General features: G+C 34.8%; 1 protein-coding gene across 2 annotated transcripts in view; it reads right to left on the bottom strand.

Moving 5' to 3' along the window:
* Window positions 1–264: 264 nt before the first annotated feature.
* Window positions 265–24,160, bottom strand: part of MS3_00006012 (uncharacterized protein) — a 43,744-nt gene continuing 19,848 nt past the window's right edge. The window contains exons 13-19 of one of the 2 annotated variants that reach the window (XM_051214102.1): window positions 23,335–23,823; window positions 22,075–22,175; window positions 16,431–16,633; window positions 14,811–14,989; window positions 12,351–12,614; window positions 9,081–9,611; window positions 265–3,282 (exon numbers count right to left, since the gene is read on the bottom strand). In XM_051214102.1, coding sequence (XP_051067230.1) covers window positions 3,263–3,282; window positions 9,081–9,611; window positions 12,351–12,614; window positions 14,811–14,989; window positions 16,431–16,633; window positions 22,075–22,175; window positions 23,335–23,823 — 1,787 coding nt within the window. In that variant the 3' untranslated portion in view covers window positions 265–3,262. Of the gene's footprint in view, window positions 3,283–8,906; window positions 9,612–12,350; window positions 12,615–14,810; window positions 14,990–16,430; window positions 16,634–22,074; window positions 22,176–23,334; window positions 23,824–24,160 lie in introns of those variants that run through there. The other variant, XM_051214101.1, reaches the window with a different exon arrangement.

Raw genomic sequence — 24,160 nt, 5'->3', positions numbered from 1 at the left:
AAAATGGTATAATGTCCATAAAATTATTGACTAATGTTAATATGTAAATAATCAGTTTATGTAAGAAAATACACAGCCACACCTAAATATGAAATACATTAACTAAGCTGTGAGTATACTATTCAGTAATCCGCCCTGAAACATTCTATGGATGTGAAACGTGGTCTATGCAAGCAGAAATTGTAGTAATTTTAATTGTTGAATTTACGAATCAATCTAAGCTAGACAACCATTGAAAACCTAGAAGTAATGAACGACCGTTTTGTCCTAGTATGGAACACCGTTAGATGCTGGTTCAGTGGTTTAAAGGCTAAGTGTTCGCGCACGAGACCAACGGTTCTAGGCTCGCGTTTCATACTAGGACAAAACTGCAATTCAATGCTTCTAGGTTTTCAATGATGATCTAGCTTAGATCGACTCATGAATTCAACTACTAAAATAGTATCATTCAGTAGTTTTTTATCGTAAAAATGTAACTCGGTTATTAAACTTGCCATTAAGTATCGCTGAAAAAAGTCCCCTGACCATCTTGAAAACAAAGTGAATCATTAAATATAACCTTCGGAACCTGACAAAGAGGAGCTAATTTTCAAAACAATAAGTAAGCTGCTAATCCGTAAGGTGGAAGTGTTGTGACTTTATGACCCGCTAGTTATCGCTTAATCTATATGCCAATCAAAATATGACCTATTCGCTCTTATACTGTACTAAACCAATGATTTCCGACCGATCTGATTAGCCTAGCGTCCTTATTGATCCTTTGCTCGCCTAACCCATCCAGCTGAGCCCAGAATGCCAACAACAGCCTCCACTATGCAAATAATTTATTTCAGACATACTGAGTTTATATACCAAACAAACAGACCGCAACGCACCATAAAATATGAAATAAAATGCATACACAATAAAGTCAAAAAGTGACTGTGAATGTGGGAGGCGCAGTAGTCAATAAACTGAACATAGATTAAGAGCCGTAAATCGTACAATAATAATATATGGATCAAAATAAAGCTTATAACAAGGGGAATATAGATATACATAATCTAGTTACTGAATATTTATACCATGAGAATATATAAATAATATTAGTCCATTAATAGGTCTCAGATGTTACTCGTAATGTAATCTTCACTAGGATATAACACCTCCCCCCGTTTTTTGAAGATCCAAAGTTTAGATTCTGATTTTTAAACAAATATGTGTAACTTTAAATTCTCCAACATTCTCCTCCTCTACAAAATAATATCGGATCCTCATATCTCCAACTTGGAATTAATATGACTTTATTTATTTCTCATATTGAATGGAGAATCCAGTAGAGATGGCTAAATGGTTATTTGATTTGAAGTAATTAGGATTTGGTTCTTCTGCAACATTTTCTTCAAATTTCATTACGAATCTCATTAATGGATAACAGGTTGCTAGGACAATCAATATCTAACAAAATTGAATTAGATTTTTGATCATAACTTGTTTCAGACGACATATCTTTCTCATTTTTATAAGAAATTTCATCAAAATCATGTGCATTATTATGAGAACCCATATCTGGTATATTGTCATGAGAATTCGGACAAGTTGGTTCACTATAATTTTCTGTCTCCCAATGATTTTGAGTATCACTTGGTACATCTGTATTCATCGTATTGCACTAGTTATTTTCTGGATATGAGTCCATACAGATTTTTTGATTAATATCACACCAACCATAATTTTGTTCTAGATGAACTTTATTTTCAGAGTTAGACAGGGCCAGCAGTGCTTCATTTAATTCTGGACTCGGGGCTTCATTTACATGATCTTTTGTTTCTTGATCATCTGGTATTGTCACAATTTCATGCGCATTTAGCAAGATATTGTCTTGTTGTGAGCCGGAAATTTTGCCAATATTACATTTTGCTTTAGGTATAAAGGGATTTTAACCCTACACAGGGCATGTTTCTGAAATGGCCGTTCCTGGACTATTTGCGCTTTTCATCGTACATATTTCACTCAATGGTACATCCCATAGATTTAGTTTATCTATCCAATCTATATCAATAAGGTCTAAATCATGCCTGTTCGTTAAATAACAATTCCCTGTAAAGTAGTTACCCAAGAATTCAATAGAGCACTTTATCATTTCAACAAGGTTCAATGTATCTCCGGATGACTTCCGTGCTGTATGCTCAGTTGGTAATACTTGAATTCCATGTTCGTTTAGAGATCAATGTGATATCTGATGCTGTATCCAATTGCAATTGAATATGAACACCATTTACAATTAATTCCACATACCATTTTTATCTGCTATGCTTAGAGCCAATGTAGCATATATACTGTTCATATACTTGTTTTAATACTGGTGAGGACGCTTCGTTGGCTTTGATCTCAAGCTTTTTCTAGTTCGGTAGACTGTTTCTTTATGACCGACTTTCTTGCATATAGTACATCTATGATCTCTAAACCGGCAAACTTTTGAGAAGTGCCACTCACCACAGCACCAACATTTAGTCGAAGATTTAGGAATTTTCGAGTGATATCTACAACTTTTTGGTACTATTTCGTCTTGGAACTGTCTTGACAGTATGAACAGAATGATTAGATGGTACCACATTTTTGGTTTCCAACATAGCTGTATCCTGTTTTAAGTTTATTAATCGTTGGCATTCAGCGGTAACAGTCTGTAACGTCATTTCATCATCATGTTCCATACAGGATAACAACTTCATGCGAAAGTCAGCATCAACAGGAAAGTGCAGATCAGAAATGAATAATAAGCATTTAATTTGATCACTGGTTAAAACATTTAATTTAAATCGTTCTGCTTGTAAATTTACTCTTCCAGCGTACGTAGTGTAGCCTTCATCAGCTTATTTAGTCAGCTGTAGACAGTTATGCCGGATATGGAATATGGACGCCTGTCCACAAAACATTTTATTTAGGATGTTAACAGCCTCATCTAAGTTAACTTCTCGTGGATGTTTAGGCAGATTATGGTTTTTATACTTTGAATCCTCGTTAGGACCAAGCTTCTGTAACAGCAGCCGGACTTCCTTTGCAATTGGAAGCAGACAAAAATGAATAACAACTGGAAAGGACTGCCCGGGACAGAATTCGATGGAAAATCCTGATGGGTGACTTATGGTACTCCACAAGGGGTAACAGATGTAAGTAGGTAATATGAGGGTGCGGTGTAATAAGGTTTATTTTTCATGATAAAGTAAAAGATCTCCTTTTCTTCCTTCTATAATCGGCGCTATATTGATTGCTCATTTGAATTTCATCTTAGTTGTACTGAACCTGTTTTAATGCAACAAATATCGTAAAAGTTGGGACTGGTTTCCAAATTATTAACTAATTATATTTTTGTTATATAATTACTGAGTAACTAAACTACTGTATCTATGTATTTCATTTATCATAGGCTTTTGTTTAACCTATTAACTATTATTATGCTACTTTCTTCCCCTAATTTATCCCCAGTCTATCACTTACAGCTAGCCCTATTCACAGCTACTTTTGACTCGTTCAAGTATAAGTTATTTTCCATTTTTTGGTATAATCCAGTTCAGGATATTTGTATATAAACTACATCTGTATGAAATGCATAGTACATAGTAATAGCTGGTTGCTGACTTTGAACTTAAGGTAAAGTTTAAGAGTAATGGACCAACAGGAACTCAGCTGTGTTAGCTCAAGTTCAATGGTGCTAATTAAACGTATGATAAGTCAAGTCGAGTAGAGTAGGCTACAGAAGAGATGATAGATCCAAAGTAGAGGAAAATTAAAATTAGAATTCTGATTAGTGACTTCGTATGTAACATTCGTCATGCGGTACCAAGACACGACAGAACCTGTAACTCATAATCATTTGAGTATTCAATAATTGAACTATATTTCACAATCGTCTAAAGATCCCCATCATATTCAATGACTAATATTTGAACGAAGAATATTCTTTTCGATAAATTCTCTTCAAGTCCTACAATCATATATCCAAATAGTTAGTCCGAAAAATGGCCAGGTTAAGGGCAAAGTACATCATTTAAAGTATGTGAATTTAAGATTGTTTATATTGGCAGTATGACCAGTTTATACTAAATGGGCCAACATCGAGCTGTTCACTTTTTTCATCAAACCTTTGTTTAGCCATGCTGGGAGGCGTTCACAAGCACGAAAATGTAAATTCCTAGAACTTCAACCAATATGACTTCCTCCACAGGAGCAACTGAACTAATAAATACAAAATGAGGTGGTAATTCATCATTTAGCCTAGGTATCACCATTGGGTGCGTAGAAAACACTGATCGCAGCTCTCCGGTGTTAAAAGATTTTTGCATTGTCCTGTGTAATCTCTAAGTTAATATTCCACTAGCCGCATCCCCTCTGAATTGTAGGTTCATGAACAGGGATTTCTTCTTCACAGTTTGTATTTCGCCTATTTTCATCTTCATGATCATATATTTAATTATAAACTTTCTAGGGCAACCGTTTTCCTTAAGATTATGCAAGGTGTTAGGCTCACCTTCAACTATATCCGCAGAACATATAGTGCGTATTCGGTAACTAAGGCTTTTGATCAAGCTTCGTTTGTACTGTAGAGGTACAAAGCTAAGGAAATGCGTATACTGCCCAGTCCAGGTACTTTTTCTGTTTAAGTTCCTTTTTAACGATCCATCCGCTCGCTTAGTTGAGAGAACGTCCAAAAAGGCTATTCGACCATCACCCTCTTCTTCAGATGTAAACTGAGTGGCTGAATTCACTTCATTAACCCACTTAAGAACCTCTTGTTGTGATGTATTACCTTTACAGAGGATGAATGTATCGTCGATATATCGACAGGAAAATGCAAATTTTTGAATAATCTTATTTAGCGGACCATTTTCTTGTTTGGCTAGAAAAATATCAGCTAGTATAGAACCCACTGGTGAATCCATTGCCATACCATCTGTTTGTCTATATATTTCTCCGTTGAACTCGAAATTCACATTCACGATGCATTTGAGTAATAACCCTTTCATGACATTAATTGGAAGTGTAGTTTCAATTCCATTTTTGACCAGTTGTTCACCCATATATTCTACAGTCTCTATGAGTAGGACGTTTGTGAATAACGATGTTACAACCAAAGACATCATCATCACTCCAAACGTATTTGCAATTTCTTTTCAATTAGTTTTTCATTATGGTTCCACACTAATATACAAGTATGATTTACAATAATGAAATAATACTCATCGAGTGGATACGTTACGTAATAATGACATAATGAAATATCGATTATAAATTAACATTGAGTAATTAGAAGAAAGAGCATTAATAATAACCAAAGTAATTATTCGATAATCAAGAAGTTGCTACGTCGCATAATATATGAAAAAGAGGAGCAGAATATTAGTAGAATAGTAGTTATGTAAGAGTCAAGAGACGAATGTTGAGAATAAATAAAATACAAAAATGTAAGAAATATGGAAATAGTTTATCAATGTTCTGTTACAAACGCCCCTATACCGATGGTCAAGGTATCGAGAACGGTTGTATAAACTTCGTCTGGATGCGAAGGTTAGGTTTTTGAACATGGATTGCAATGGCTTCAGCAATATAAAAAAGACACACTCATAAACCATGTGGCGAATTTGATGGAATATAGTAGATAACCTTAAAAGCTTTATTCAGTTCAACATGATGACCTGTATCCGCCAAGTCAGCGAGAATAGAACTCTTAATCACTCTTACCTGTCCTTTGCTCAATCACGATGGATGGTGCTCTGTTATACGATGACGAACTTTGATTATTATTAATCCTCTTTTATCCAATTATTCAATGTTAATTTATAATCGATTTGTCATTATGTAATTATTACGTAACGTATCTACTCGATGAGTATTATTTCATGAAGTCACCGACAATTGGACTGAGTCATGTTGGTAGGTGTAGACTACCTGGTTGAGGACCGCGAGATGATAGTAACCGATGGTTAGAGACATAGCTCAAAATCGTTTTCAATGGTGCAGGTGCATCCACTCCTTGTGTTCTCCCAAATTCTAATCTTCTGAATTTTTCATATCCCTTATTTTTTTTCTTTCTAAACTTATTTCACTAGATTATACTCCTTGAATAACATCTTCAAACCCTAATGTCTCCGATTACTGCTTATACTCTTACTACCTCTACCACTACGGGATTCGAATCGACAACTGGATCTCTGTGCTAATTCGGTGTGACAACTCGAACTGATGTACGTATGTAAGTACGAAGTTCTACGTTGTTACTGACTAACTGACTGATTTCATTAGTGTAAATCATATACATATTAGTGTAGAGCCATGATGAAAAAACTAATTGAAAAGAAAATTTTCCCCTCATTTCATTCCTCCTTTATTTCGATAGAACAATAAGAAGACGGAGTTGATCTGAAAAATGTGATGTATTTGCGCTATACATTTCGAACAATCTGGTCACACATATACTTGTCAAGGCATTTTAATATGAAAATTAATAAAGGTCAATTAATAAAGGTCAAACAAATAAAAGTACAATTAAATAACTAAGGGGGGAGAAAGAATAAGAATTTGTCGCGTTATCCTAGGCCATAGAATGACTTAAAGATTACCAAGGTAAATTCAAGGTTACGACAAATTGTTTTTGTACACATAAGGGAGGTTTAAATTTACGAATAGCCAAGACTTCAATAGACTTAATAATTTGGCCATGACAATTTCTATACAACGTTCTAAATGCTGTATTAATGTTAATTTTATGCCCCGTCTCAATTATGTGTTTTGCTATCGATGAACTTGGTTTTCTACCTCCTACATTAATCGGATCATTTGACACACACTGATTTTGAAGCCATCTGGGCACATGTTCATTGACCCTTGATTGCATTGTTCGATTACTCCTCCCTATGTATGTGTGTCCACACAAACATGTAAATTGGTAAATACAATGGGATGTGACGTAATCATTAGTGCATTGTTTGGGTCTATTAGGAATCATGGCCTTAGACTTTTCAATCACTACCAACTGAGCAGCACAATACGTATTCTCGATGGCTGCTTTCAATCTCTGCCTTAAAACTATACTGTTTGATTCGCCTCTATATGGTAGATTGATATAGACCTTTTTCTTTGGCACTGAATAAATTAGAGGTCTTGGCATTAACTGACTTTTGCACCTATTAATAAACTTGAGTGGATAACCATTTGCTATTAAAGTGTCAGTCAGTAACTTTTCATCGTTTTCCACCATATCAGAGGTACATATTCTTCGAGTCCTCTTAAAGAGGCACTTAACTAGACCTCTCTTGTATTGCAATGGACAAAAACTATGGAAATTTAAGTATTGTCCCGTCCAAGTTGGTTTCCTGTACACGGACCGTCTAATAGTGCCATCATCCCTTCGACTTAAGAGTATGTCTAGAAAGGCTAGTTGGCCATTACTTTCTGATTCATGTGTCATCACAATATCGTTCTGAACACCATTGAGTTTATCCAGTAATCGGTAAACATCAAAATCCTTGTCACATATAATTAGAATATCATCCATATATCTTCTATATAGAGTTGTCTCACCAATGAGGTCGCTCGTCATATTTTCCACATATGACATGAATACCTCAGCTAAGAGAGGCCCTAAAGGGCTACCCATAGCTACACCATCAACTTGTCGAAAATATTCACCATCAAACGTAAATTGAACATTAGCTGTACATAATAAAAGTAATTCTTTCAAAAATGGTAACGGAATAGGAAAAAGAGGAAAGTTTTTTGAAATATAGTCACAAAGGAAATCCACCGTCTTTGTTAATGGTACATTCGTGAAGAGGGAGTTTACATCAAATGAATGCAAAGATTTATCTTTAATATTAATGTCACCAAGAAAGTCAATTAGTTCAAATGTATCTTTTAAAGAGAACTTACATAGATTAGTACGAATTGGGTTTAACAGTTTTACTAACCATTTAGCTAGCTCGTGTGTGGGAGAACCACGCATAGACAAAATTGGTCGTAATGGAATATTAGGTTTATGAATTTTAGGTAATCCATATAAATTCGGGAGAACTGAACCCGACGGTTTTAGTATCTTAAACTCCTCGTTGTTTATGACGTTCATTTTAAGAAGCTTTAATAGATTGGACTTCACTCTGGATTCCAATTTTCTAACATTAATATTAGAAGAAACGTCCTGTAAGAATTTACTTTGATCACCCAGTATAGACAACATTTTGTCTTTATATTCACATTTATTGATAACGACCACCCCAGAACCTTTGTCAGGTCTGAGGATCACAATATCTGACCTACTTTGGAGGTTTTTTAACGCAGCGAAATGACGTTGCCCACCACTTTCACGGATCTCAAGTCAGACAAAGGAGTATTTTGACTCCTAAATCTCATTTGATATATGTGAGGGTTGTGATACTGCCCAAGGGCGCAAACCGGAACAGGTGGCACTTTTAGACGGCCACACCCGGAGCCTTCGACCTAAAGGTCTGATCCACAAGGCAGTGAAGCAAAGTAAGGAGATGCAGTCCCATGGTAGTCGGTGACCAACGATTAGTTCATAAGCCATTTGTTCCCGCAGGATCCTGGAGCTCATATGTACCATTGGTTTCGAATCAAGGTTTTCCAACTCCCCTAGGTGGACTCTCCATGTCCACCAACCCGGTTAAAGAGCAGAATATTCGCTTTTCGTCCTCTCAATTTTGTAAACAACGCCCTCGCCACGAGAAGGCAATGAGTAGGACTTCGCTGGCAGAGGCTATAAACGCGTGTCCATGTGAGAGCATTTCGAGAGGGAGAGCTGACTCTCCCCACTCTCAGTTGTACCAGTGCATTTGGGGGCTAATATATATATATATATATATATATATATATATATATATATATATATATATATATATATATATATATAAAAGAGAGAGAGTTCATACATATCTACAATTGATTTGAATGGAATCATTCTTAGTTTGTGTACTTTTGATCATTTATATCCATCTTGACAGATACGTTTTCACTGGTCAAATATAATAAATAAATAAAACAACCATATATAGTGGATTTGCATCATTTTTACAATAAAATATCATAAATACCTTGAATAGGTTGTTCTATAGTTTCAAAAAATTTCAAAATATGATTTTTATGCGAATATGGTATTAAATAATTTAATAAAATGGATTGTTTTTTAATTAAATTATTATTATTATTATTATTATTCGATTGGCAAAGTATTATTGTATGATGATGATCATCATCATTTCTGATTGGTAAATATCGACGTGATAGAATATGTTGTTGATATGTTGGCCAATGATCAACTGATTCTATGATGAATGTCGACGATGACGATCGCGGTCGTGATAATGATGATGATAATATAGATTGGACAGTTTTCTCCTCTTTTAATTGTGTTGTTTCAATAGTCGATATATTTGAATTGAGAGTATATTTATAATCAGGTTGATTAGTAGTGTTATTAATAATATCATTATTAGACAAGGAAGATACAAGATTTATACTATGTAATTGATGATAAGATATATTCTTACGATAGTTCAGTATTTTTCGCCACCAATGTTGAATTCGACATGCAGCAGCTTTATATCGTAGGCATCTTTTAAGAACTGAACAAATCAAGAATAACAGACGAAAACATATGATCGAGAAAAGATTGATTAGCATAGATAACATAAAATAGGAATCATATTCGTGAACAAATCATCGATCGAAATTAAAAATAACCCAACGTTTTATTCGTCAGTTTGATCTGAGTTTCTTCAGCGAAAATTCAGATCAGACTGATGAGCGAAACGTTGAATTATTTTTAATTTCGATCGATAATATGTTCACGAATATAATTTCTTTTGTAATGTTTTCCAAACATTCGATGCTTAACTACTCGTTCAAATTTAGATGAAGATTGATATAACACAGGTAACTCTTATTAAAAACTGAACTTTTAATTAAAAAAATAGTATCAACTATTAAATATATATGCTTGAATTAACAGCTACAATGTATGATCATCGTTTAAGAACTGTTGACTGCTTAAAGTGTGTTACCTGTACGACACTATGAATTTGTGCTCAGGGGTTGTACACAAACAGCTCATCAGTAAATTTTCTGATAATGATACAGTGTGACGTATTTTGGATTTCATAACGTCCAACCTATTCCTATCCCAGTCAACATTGTAAACCCTGATAGATGTTTAGGCATACATAACACACTCCAAATACCACGGTCGATAGACTTAAAATTCAACAAACTAGTTTGTCATATTTACCTGGTATCCTACATCCAATTTCAGCATTATTCACTTGACCTTTCCATCATACACAACCAATGTCGATCAAGTACTTATAGCTAACGAATGGTTCCAGTATCCTGAAGGAACAAATGGCGTATGAACTAATCGTTGGTCACCGGACACCATGGGACTGCATTTCCTAAAGTTGCTCCACTGCCTTGTGGATCAGACCTTTAGGTTGAAGGCACCGGATGTGGCCTCCTAAGAAAACCACGTGCTTCGGTCTGGCCACCCGGGTAGTATCCCAGCCCTCACACAAACTGAATGATTTATATGGCGCATATCTATTTGGTGCCTTCTTGGACTAATGTTTATGTGTTTAAATGAATGAATAAAAGATAGAGTTATTACGTAACAACAGATGGTAAGCCAATTGTATATTGAGAGTTAGAAATTATGGTGAAACTTCACCCAATTGTGATCGGTTATAAACAATATATAATATTAGAATATTGATCATTAATGTTATAAGTTTAATAATAGATATGGATTGTTAAAGTTTAATTATATAGACAAAGCATTAACCAATTTATTACATCATCTTAAGTCGGAATGGCTTATTTCACGATGGTAAATGGGTTAATGAAATTATCAACCACTATTAGGATATTGCAGTTGTAATATGTGATACATATATCCAATCATCCTCAATATGCATACATTATCTCAATTAACTAACATCTGAATAGAGTGTGAACTATTATTAAACAATGGGGTGACCAGCGGTTTACAAGTTGAGTAACTAAAATGTTAATTTTAACTATATTTGAATGTACATAAATTGCCTGGTTACAAGTTATAGTCGAATGAACTACCTTAAATCATGATTAGAGAATATCAATGAAATCGTACAAAATCAATCGAACTGGCACAAATGTAGTCATTATTTTACGATTCATTTAGTTAACTTTATATTTGAATGAGGTTAGATGTGAGAATTGTAACATTTTGTTCCAGGATATATTTTCTGCAGTCTCCAAATGTTCCTTATGACTGACTAACTGACTGAATGCACAAAAGATTTAATATTTCATTGAAATCATGAATCAATCCAAGTTAGACAATCATTGAAAACCTGGAAGTATTGGACGGCCGTTTCGCCCTGGTATGCGACTCCTCAACAATACGCATCTACGACCTCGAATGTGGGAATCGAACACAGCGTAGCCGATCTCCTATCGGAACGCCTACCCGTAAACAGCCGAGCTAGCATCCAATGGAGTTAATATCTAATCCCAATCAATCCATAACAATGCGCGACCAACTTTCATTGGTGATCTAACATTGATCAGTCCATAGTTTCAATGACATTCAATAGACTCCACAATTTATCATGTGTTCATTAGCGCTGAGAGGAAACTTCCGGAATTCTAGTGAGAAGCTATGACCAATGGAGCTAACAGGTGTCGGGTGTGAAACATTTACCCACCGAAGATGGTTGTGCAGTGTCTTGGGTTAAATAAAGTTAAACACTAACATTGTTGGATGCCCGCGCAGTGGTCTAAAGATGGAGCATTTACACACGAGACAGGTCTCAGCTTTGATTTCCGCTGAGCAGTCTTATACTAGAACGAAACGGCTGTCTAATTCTTCCAGAATTTCAATGGTGATCTAACACTGATCGATTTATGGTTTCAATGAAACTTGATAATCTCCACAATCTCATACTGAAGATTTAACATTCATAATAATAACAATAATAATAATAATAATAAATATAAAATAGTTTTAATAGTTGAGATCATGAGTAAATTGAAGCTAGACCACCATAGAAAACCTGGAAGCACTGGACGGCCGTTTTGTTCTAGTGAGAAGCAGTGACCAATGGACTTCAACTGGGTCTTTTGTGAGATAGTAACTCACTGAAGACAATGGTGGATGTGTCGCTCAATTTCGTGGATCAGTTGAAGTTAAACATTAACACCGTTTTATACCAGACGGCTTAGTGGTCTAGAGGTTGATTGGATGCACGTGAGACCGATAGGTCCTGTGTTCGAATCTTGTGAGATGGAATTGTGGATGAGCACATTCACATATATAAAATGTAACTTACAACGTTGTATCACTTTTACATTACGATTTAACATGAATTCTTTCAAGGTAATTAAATGTTGAAATTGACTTTTTGTTAAATGAATACATGTACGACCAAATTGATGAATAATTGGAAATTGTATAGATATTTGTTTAGAAATATCTAAATTCTCTTTATTTAAAACTGATGTTTCATAATAACAATTAATTGGAATTATATTTAATCCAAGTGTTAACATAATAAGAACAAATTGTTGTTGTTGTTGTTGAATGGTTGATTCACCTTTGAAAAAAAAAGAAAGAACATTGTTATATTATTCTTCAATATACCAAAACAAGTAACTAAGTATATATTCATGCTGAGATGATGAAGATTCGTAGCTCAGATGGATGATTTTGATGAAGTATTGTTCTCTGAGCTGGATGGTTTGGTTGTGAAGTTTTCATCGTTCTTCTGAACGACATCATCAGCACAAACTTCAGACTTCTACCTGATGATGTCGTTCACAGAACAAAAACTCATCATATATTCATGCATTTCATAGGTGAAACTACTTTCTATGACCTGAAGAGTTTAATTGTTAAGTCTTCTTCATCAATGTTTTTTTCTAAACAATAGGTTGTTATAATCAAATGGTGATGACATTTTCTCCTTTCTGTAATAGTAAATGATATCATTTAGACGTTCAAATCAGAATAAATGGAACAAAGTTCGAATCTGAAATTGAATAGTTGAATGTAGAATTGTTTAAAACATTGGACAATCCACTCAATTCGTTGATATGATCAAGCTCATTTAATACAATAATCGATAAAGATTTGTACTGATAACAATAAACTTACCAACAGCACCATCTATTTCACTAAATCACAAGATATCAGACAGTGAAGTTTGATATGTGATTGTCAGGAATTGATATTTACGAACAATATCATTGATTATAAAAGTTGAAATGTTGATTTCTACATTATCCACTTCCTATACATGTGCACCAGAGTTCTATGATGTTTTACTTAACTGAATGACTAACTATCATTAACAAAAGATTGTAGGGAAAGAAGTGAATAACAACTGATTCCAATTTGAAAACTAGAACATTTAATTCGAATAGATCAGTGTTAACGTCTCTAACGATGAAGCTGGGTGACATGGAATAGAATCTACCAGACAACATCAATTTTCTTACGATAATAGGCATATCATGATGATGAGTGGCAACTAGTATGAAACCTAAGTCAAGAAAGCTTCCTATCGACTACCTCCAATAACCACATTAGATTGTTCAAAAGGTAATAACAAAACACCATACATAATTGAAAGATACAAGTAGCTGGAAATCACTTACATTACTCTGCAGTGCTCAAACATTATCAAACTTACTAATAACGACTATATACCGTTGGTATGAAGTGAATTACTCTAATTCCCAAAAACGGAACTCTATTCTGGATGTTTGTATTTTATTTATATTTTAAATTGGTAATTATCTACACGATAGTGTAGTTATTAATATATTACCAAGAGTCTTTCAATGAGATGACTCGAGCTGATTTATGCGGAAAAACAACAATTCACTGATAAAGTTTTTATTTTCCTCTGGATATTCGATTCTACATACGTTCTCATTTCTTCTTAAACTATATCAATTCATTTTCTGTTCATTTTCTTAATTTCATTCAGTCATCTTAGTTTAACATGGCAACTTGGGCCAACGTTTACCTGTGTCACACTATATGTTCATTGTGATTAACTGACAAAGTCAGTTTGCATGATTTAAGTACCTATTAAATGTTCAAATAAGTCAAAGTTAATGGTGGGGATAAGGGTTTTATCTTCACTATTCAAATAATTCAGTAATAAATCTTAACTAATTAACCATTACTCCAATTATCTTAATACAATACACGAACATCATAGTTAGTTGGAATCTTCTTAGGCTAATCACTTCAAAGAACAGCAACTGTTAAATGTTCCTTGGGTTTCCAGCTACTGATGTCAATCTGTAATGAATACCTACCTCAAGTTAATATGAAATCACCATGATTCTGACCCATACATTAATAAAAAAAAAGTTTTACAGAGGTTGTTCAAGTTGGAGATAGTTCGCTCTACAGATTAACATTCGTTGACAATACCACTGAAAACTACATAGTATTGAGTAGAAATTTTGTTTTGTTATAGTGATCTTCAACAATATATACCTAGAACTGAATTTATGATTTTCAGGACTCAAACGATAGTGCTTTACCTTCAGAAGAATGAGTTAGCATCTCATGATTTATACTTCCAATTTTACAATGATTCACAGAGGATTATGGATGCACAGCGCCGTGAAGTCTTACATCAGTGCAAAAAAATATATACAGTACCCCTTGGTTTTTCAGAGGATTTTAAGTTAAAGTTGTCTAACCGAGATATTGATTATCTCTGGAAAAAAAACATTACTCAAACAGAAAATGGATACCTACAACAACTTACTTGTTTCTCGACGTAATTTAAGTTGAGTTCGTTTAGATGTTGAACGAGTTAGTTGAATTAACTTAAGATACCATGAATTTAATAAAGAGAATTCAGTTTCCATTAATTGGTTAGCTGGTGGATGAGGATTTAATTGCCAAAATACTCTGTATTGACTAATAAACTCCTTATATGTATACCTAACAAAAAAAATAGATGTGTAATCCTAATAAATGATATATTATGTATATAGAAGCCAACAAAAACTAGATAAGTTGCTGATATGATGAATAAGAATTAAGCCTAACTACTTATATCCTAATCCGTTGAAGAGTAAAGGAATTACAGAATCGTTTTCTTCTAATCAGTTATAAAATCTAATCATCTATATTATTTTATTGGCAATTGGTTCATAAGCATATTATTTTGTTACATAATAAATCCATTCTTATGGCTAGTAGTTTTGTCGTTTTATATTCATTCTGGAGATTTCGAGTTAATAATCAGATCTTATGAGTAGTTGTCACACACAGTCACTTGATATTACTGAATATTGTTTATCAATCGGTATTCTATTCATTCATTTCAGCAACCGTAAATGTGATATGTTCAAACTTTTCATCTATAACAGAGTTACTCATTGTTATCTAAAGTCAAGTGGACATAGTTCAACGTTTTTTACTATCTATCTGGATAAATTTACTGTTATAATTCTCTCTTATTACAACCCAGCTATTCCTATTGCTTAGTATTGTCGGACACCAATTCACTCGACAAGTCCTCAAATCAGAACACGGTTGAACAGGAAAGAGATTATATTCCAAATAACAAAGTTAGATGAGAGTAAGAAGCACAATAGGAAAAACGTTGGTATATTTATAGTTTTTACATGAGATTTCTAGATTGTTCTCCAAGTATCGGCTAGAGCTGATTGGACAAGAATTAGCCAATCAGCGTGTATCAAAGCAGTCGTGCATTGAGCATGCTTTAATCCAATCTATGTCCCGCTAACATTTACTAGTGGTGATATCTTGTTGATGAAGTATAGCTAATGTAAGTCACGTTCACATACACACTCCGGTAGGTAAATCAGTGAAATAAAGATATAATAATTCTTTTAGTTAGGTTGAGTTTTCTGTGCCAGAAAGTTTGATTGCGGAGTTTTAACTGTCGTTTTGGATGAATTCATCAATGTCTAATTCAGACAGAAGTGCGCTTCTTAGAAGAAGACAATTCGTTTTGATTGCCTTTGTGTTTTCGTACACATGTTGAATCGACCTCTGACCGTCTAAAGTAAGTCCGGATAATGTTGTCGAGAACAAAAATCAAAGCTCAACAATTTAAACCATCCAACTTTAGAGAACATAACACTGAAAAAGTGAGCTAAAAATCCACAATCACGATAAACTCTATCAACACCTACCAACACATATTGACACAATTGTAATATGTCTATTGATGAGTGGTTTGCCCAAATCTCTTCCAGAAGATTAATGACTAATCGAAGTGTGGAATAATACCAAACTCATGTTATAAACCTCATTAAAAACCATCTATGAAAGATTGTCACGACTAAGAAAAATCACTTCCCAACACATTACATTACATAAGAACAATTAATTTTTAAAAATCAATAATTACTTTGCATAGTATGTTGAACGTAAAGCTTCCAATGCAGCTAAAAGGCCACTAGTTAAAAGTTGATCTTGTACATAATTACGATCAATAATGGATAATGAGTTGATAGTTGAACAATTGATTCCAGAAGGTAAATCCGGTCGAATACAACGTATAAAAAATAAATTATGACAACTGAGACAATCAAGCAGTTGATCTACAGATGACTTTATTGAAGAAGACAAAAACAAACAAATCAAAACAGTATGTTATTTAAATTCTCAAATAATACAAGTAGCATATTTAAATTATAACTAAAAAAGTCATTAGACTGAGGCAATGCACTGTAAATATCTACAACCAAATAGGAACCTGTTATATTCTAGTGAAGATTATATTACGAGTAACGTCTGAGACCTATTAATGGACTAATATTATCTATATATTCTTATGGTATAACTATTCAATAATTGGATTCAAAATTCTGATCACAATAAAAGCAATCAGGAATAGTTGGTTGATATGATTATCCCAAGTGGTTTATAGTTGTAGTACCTTCAAACAACTTGTAGACATGATTAGAAATCATTTTAAATGAGTATTTGATTCATTTGTTTATAGAAATGGAATACTGAGATGAAAATATATCCAGTGTGTGTGTGTGTGTGTGTGTGTACGTAGATCGACAATGAACTAGACATTAACACTGTTAGATGCCGGTTCAGTGGTCTAATGGTTAAGTGCTCGCGCGCGAACCCAGTAGGTCCTGGGTTCGAATCCCGCCAGGTGCGGGGTCGTGGATGCGCACTGCCGAGGAGTCCCATACCGGGACGAAACGGCCGTCCAGTGCTTACTGGTTTTCCATGGCGGTCTAGCTTCAATTGACTCATGATTTCAAATTTTGAAATGAACTAAATGTTTATAGCAGTTACTTAGATTCATTTTATTAATTTATTCTAATAAGAACAAATTGGTAAAAAGAAAACAAATTCTGTACATAAAAATTTTATGTACATAAAAAGGACTAGACATATTGTGTTATTATTCAAAAGAATCTAGGCTAAATAATGATAAGGTTAAATTGTATAAAATGATACGATTAATAAACTGTTTTAGACGGGTATTTGTCATAAAGATTATAATCAGAAGGGATTTGTGGAGACTTTTAGAAATTCCACAGAATGAAATCATGAGTCAATTGAAGCTAGACCACCATGAAAAACCTGGAAGCACTGGACGGCCGTTTCGTCCTAGTATGGGACTCCTCAGATTATAACAATATGAGACATCAATTGAAATCTATTAAATCTTAGTAGGGAGAATAGGAATTCCTATGAACACATGAATAGGGTTATTTCTGGTACCATTACAAAACAATTATAGTCATCTATAACTAGTGAAAAAAAATAGATGGGAACACAACAACAACAAAAACAACAACAACAACTGCAAAAATTACCATGATAGAATTGTCAATCGAATAAATCTTATGTAGTTGGCATAGGCAAAATCCTCTAAAACTCAATTATAGACAAACTTACAGATAAAGCTAGACCAACTATAATACACCAACCTGTCTAACGTGTAAATCCACAGTTATCTTGCACAGAATATACAACTGGTTATAACATTCCTCCTCACTTTACCAATTACTCAAAAAGAGGGACCTTAAAGGTTATGCACCAAGAACTTCTCATCTTTAATGATCTGTTATTTTTCTTGACTGTGAGTCAAATCAATATGAACATATGTATTTCTTTTGTCCACATAATTTCTTTCGATATGCAGATATCCTTCATCCTTGTTGCTTCACAATTAGCACGGACGATTACCTCAAAGATCAGATTCTCGAACCGAACCGACCGAGTGAATTGAATTATTCAATATATTACGAGATACACAGTTGTGCATCTAGATATATTTTCATCTCAGTATTCCATTTCAATAAACAAATGTATCAATCACTAATTCTGAATAATTTCTGGCTACAAGTTGTTTGAATGTATCATTAATTTAAACCATTTGGGATAATAATGTCAGTCATCGATAGTGATTATATGGTACGTGAAACTATGTCAAAATCATCATGTGATAACCAGAGAGGGATTAGTTTAACTAATACAGTATCTAAAATACTAGCCTCGATAATTATCAGACGCCTAACTAAGACTCATGAACTGCAAACACGAGAGAATTAAGCTGGCTTCAGATCTGGTCGTGGCTGCATCGACCACATATTCACCATTCGTCAGGTTTTAAAACATAGGCATACTTATCGGCGTCCGACAATGGTGGTCTTTCTTGACTTAAAAGCAGCATTTCACTCTGTAGATCGAGAGATTCTGTTGCAGTGTCTGTCATTGAGAGACGTACCACAGAAGTACATAAACCTTGTGAAGGCTCTTTGCTCGAACACTACCAGGAAAACACGGCATACAATGGACAGCACAGAACCAATTAGACGATTTGGACTTCGCAGATGACCTAGCCTTCCTATCTCATACACACGAACAAATGCAGATAAAGACAGCCAGTGTAGCAGCAGTTTCTGCATCAGTAGGCCTCAACATACACAAAGGGAAAACCAAAGTCCTCAAATTCAAAGCGGAAAACAGCAATCCAATCAATCTTGATGGCGAAACTCTGGAAGATGTAGAGTCTTTCACATACCTAGGAAGCATCATAGATCAACAAGGAGGTTCAGATGCAGACGTAAAGGCGAGGATTGGCAAAGCAAGGGTCGCATTTTTACAACTGAACAACATATGGAACTCAAAACAACTTTCAACCAATATCAAAGTCAGAATCTTCAATACCAACGTCAGGGCAGTTTTACTGTATGGAGTTGAAACTTGGAGAACTACAACAACCACAATCAAGAAAGTACAAGTATTTATAAATAGCTGTCTACGCAAGATACTCAACATCCATTGGCCGGATACCATCAGCAATAGCCTTCTGTGGGAGAGAACAAACCAACTTCCAGCTGAAGAAGAAATTAGGAAAAGACGATGGAAATGGATAGGACATACATTACGCAAATCGTCAAACTGCATCACGAGGCAAGCCCTAACTTTGAATCCTGAAGAGAAGCGGAAAAGAGGAAGACCAAAGAATACATTACGTCGGATAATAGTAGGGAGAATAGGAATTCCTATGAACACATGAATAGGGTTATTTCTGGTACCATTACAAAACAATTATAGTCATCTATAACTAGTGAAAAAAAATAGATGGGAACACAACAACAACAAAAACAACAACAACAACTGCAAAAATTACCATGATAGAATTGTCAATCGAATAAATCTTATGTAGTTGGCATAGGCAAAATCCTCTAAAACTCAATTATAGACAAACTTACAGATAAAGCTAGACCAACTATAATACACCAACCTGTCTAACGTGTAAATCCACAGTTATCTTGCACAGAATATACAACTGGTTATAACATTCCTCCTCACTTTACCAATTACTCAAAAAGAGGGACCTTAAAGGTTATGCACCAAGAACTTCTCATCTTTAATGATCTGTTATTTTTCTTGACTGTGAGTCAAATCAATATGAACATATGTATTTCTTTTGTCCACATAATTTCTTTCGATATGCAGATATCCTTCATCCTTGTTGCTTCACAATTAGCACGGACGATTACCTCAAAGATCAGATTCTCGAACCGAACCGACCGAGTGAATTGAATTATTCAATATATTACGAGATACACAGTTGTGCATCTAGATATATTTTCATCTCAGTATTCCATTTCAATAAACAAATGTATCAATCACTAATTCTGAATAATTTCTGGCTACAAGTTGTTTGAATGTATCATTAATTTAAACCATTTGGGATAATAATGTCAGTCATCGATAGTGATTATATGGTACGTGAAACTATGTCAAAATCATCATGTGATAACCAGAGAGGGATTAGTTTAACTAATACAGTATCTAAAATACTAGCCTCGATAATTATCAGACGCCTAACTAAGACTCATGAACTGCAAACACGAGAGAATTAAGCTGGCTTCAGATCTGGTCGTGGCTGCATCGACCACATATTCACCATTCGTCAGGTTTTAAAACATAGGCATACTTATCGGCGTCCGACAATGGTGGTCTTTCTTGACTTAAAAGCAGCATTTCACTCTGTAGATCGAGAGATTCTGTTGCAGTGTCTGTCATTGAGAGACGTACCACAGAAGTACATAAACCTTGTGAAGGCTCTTTGCTCGAACACTACCAGGAAAACACGGCATACAATGGACAGCACAGAACCAATTAGACGATTTGGACTTCGCAGATGACCTAGCCTTCCTATCTCATACACACGAACAAATGCAGATAAAGACAGCCAGTGTAGCAGCAGTTTCTGCATCAGTAGGCCTCAACATACACAAAGGGAAAACCAAAGTCCTCAAATTCAAAGCGGAAAACAGCAATCCAATCAATCTTGATGGCGAAACTCTGGAAGATGTAGAGTCTTTCACATACCTAGGAAGCATCATAGATCAACAAGGAGGTTCAGATGCAGACGTAAAGGCGAGGATTGGCAAAGCAAGGGTCGCATTTTTACAACTGAACAACATATGGAACTCAAAACAACTTTCAACCAATATCAAAGTCAGAATCTTCAATACCAACGTCAGGGCAGTTTTACTGTATGGAGTTGAAACTTGGAGAACTACAACAACCACAATCAAGAAAGTACAAGTATTTATAAATAGCTGTCTACGCAAGATACTCAACATCCATTGGCCGGATACCATCAGCAATAGCCTTCTGTGGGAGAGAACAAACCAACTTCCAGCTGAAGAAGAAATTAGGAAAAGACGATGGAAATGGATAGGACATACATTACGCAAATCGTCAAACTGCATCACGAGGCAAGCCCTAACTTTGAATCCTGAAGAGAAGCGGAAAAGAGGAAGACCAAAGAATACATTACGTCGGATAATAGAAGCAGATATGAAAAGGATGAATTACAACTGGAAGGAGCTGGAAAGGATTGCCCAGGACAGGGTTGGATGGAGAATGCTGGTGAGTGGCCTATGCTAATTCGCGAGGAGTAACAGGCGTAAGTTGATGAAGACGCTGATAAAATGCAGAGCCTTTGATAGCACTGAGCAACAATTCTAGAATGTTTGGGATGCGCTTCTCTCCTTCTAAATCCAAGTTGTTGCTTCAGGACTGGTCTGCGCCAACACCTGAACTAAGGGTAGGGAGTGAAGTAGTCGAATGCGTTGACAACTTCACTTATCTTGGAAGTCTGATCAGCCCTAATGGGTTGGTGTCTGACGAAATATGAGCACGGATACGAAAAGCTCGCTTCGCATTTACCAACTTACGTCACCCATGGCGAAGGCGAGATATCCGTCTATCAATAAAAGGGACGAGTATACTGAACGGCAGTTTGTCCTGTTTTACTTTACGGCTGCGAAACGTGGCTAATAAGAGTAGGAGATATTTGTATTTGGCTCGACATAAGTGAATAAACGATTTTCCTAGTTTTTTTTTCACATGTTTGTCTGTATGCTGGTTTAACATAATCCCTCAACATACATATGCTTCAATTATTTATATATTTGTACTGAATAATTGGAAACATTTTATTACATAATTTCAATGACTCAAATGATCCATGTTGATTTTTCGAATGTTGGACTTACTTTAAAATTACCAAATACGGTATTCAAACGACGTGTATTGTTAGCATTCAATCGATTATTTGTAGGAGAAATGGAATTATTCACATTATGCTGATCATCGCCTTTATGTAAAATAATGAAATGATCGAAGAGAATGAAGAAAAGAGTAAAGAAAGGTTACAATTACGACTCACCTGAAATCGACATAAATGAATTAGACATGACTAAATGAAGGAAAAATCTGGACAATTCAAAGGATATGGTGGAGATTTGTTTAATTTGTGAGGTGTATTCAACACAGATTGATTTCAGCTTGGGTACCACTGTAAACCGGTAATCACTGAACAGATATTTAGTCCCAGTACAGGAATCCACGTAAATGAACGCCCACGATCCCAGCAGGGATCTGAATCAGTGACTGTAGTCGTTAAGCAGTAGCCACAAGACATGAAGGTTATTGGTCCGACCTTTAGTAGGGTTATGGGTTTGAATTGTTGAAGAGTTCTATACTAGGATGAAACATATGTCCAGTGAAATTTGATTTTCAACGGTTCCTCACAATAGGACGAGACGGCTATCCAATGCTTCCAGGTTTTCCATGGTGGTCTAGCTTCAATTGACTCATGACCTCAACCATTGAAAAATCCATCAGTTAACTTTAGATTCTCTGCATTTCTCTTCTCCGTTTATTCTATTCATTGGAATTGCCTTTGAATATTTTAATTGGTTTTCTGCTACTCTAGGATTATAGTTTGTATTTTACTCACCAGTGATACTATTAAAAATCGAATTAATCAAGCCTTCTCTTTGCAAATAGGCTTTTTGAATGGATAAGTTCAACTTATAATGTAGCTATAGGTTGACTATATGTTGAACAGTAGCTGGCAGTAGAATTAAGAAACATCATAGGCATTGAACATATTGGTAACTATTGTAATATAAGTAGCCTAGAGGATAACACTTAAGTTTTTTTTAACCAATCATAATCCGACTCAAATTTCAATGTGAATAACAGAACTCATTCGAATGCAAGTACATTTCAGCTGATGAGTCATGAATAGGACGAAATGTAACAATTAGTTACAGAGAATGACCTAACGTGGCTTAACTAGAATAAGCAATATAGAAACTAGAACAAACAAGTTAAGCAATGCCCCAATTTTCCATACAAAACTCATATGAGACAAGGATTTGCAGTTGACTATTTACAAATATTCAGCATTAAGTTATTAATTCATTACAATTTCAATAACTAAATAATACAAAAATATAAACAATTACCTGAAATGTTATTTACAATTGATGAGTTGAGTTGTTTACATGAACTGTTATTTATTTGATTATCATTAATAATGTTTATTTGTCGTAAGGGTGATCGTATCTGTGCTGAACTTTTCATTTGATGCTTTGAATTATTATTCATAACTGTATCTAATGCATGACTTAGAATTAAATAGATAAGATTATTATTATTATTTGTAGTAGAAGGATTATTATTGTCACCATCAAGTGTAGTAGTACAAGAGTCTTTTACCCATGTCAATAAATGTACTGGTAGACGATCAAGATTTTTAGTCACAAAGCCTGAAACAGAGTATGTAACAGATCCACCATAATGTTTCACAATGAAACGATCACATGCTGATTTTGAATAAGTTTTAAATTTTGACGGAGATGGTTTAGAAGTTGTTTGTTTGTTGATTACATGACAAGATGTTGGTTGTGTATGTTTCTTAGTATTGGTCATACGAGGTGATCGAACAATCTGGTCTGAAAACAGTTATTTAAAAAAAACGACAATAAGGTGGAGTGAATACACCATTTCCTTCAAAATCACACAATACCATTTACAATTAGCTAACCACTGGGTAGTGATCATTGTTAAGTGTGTCAGATCCACTTTCATGCAGATAGAATTCTACAGACTAAGTTGCAACGCGGCCACTGGTCTAGATGACTGGACATCGTGTGCTCTGTGCTGAGATGAGATGGTGGTTGGAGGTAGCCGACACACGTTTGACATTGATCACAACCCAGTGATATCTTCTGGTAGGTAGTTAATTGCTTAAAAAAATAATCCTTGGGCATTCGACCTAAAGATCCAATC

The sequence above is a fragment of the Schistosoma haematobium genome, chromosome 2, assembly GCF_000699445.3.
Source record: "Schistosoma haematobium chromosome 2, whole genome shotgun sequence".
Classification (NCBI taxonomy): Eukaryota; Metazoa; Platyhelminthes; class Trematoda; order Strigeidida; family Schistosomatidae; genus Schistosoma; species Schistosoma haematobium.
This window is presented reverse-complemented; position numbering and strand designations above follow the sequence as displayed.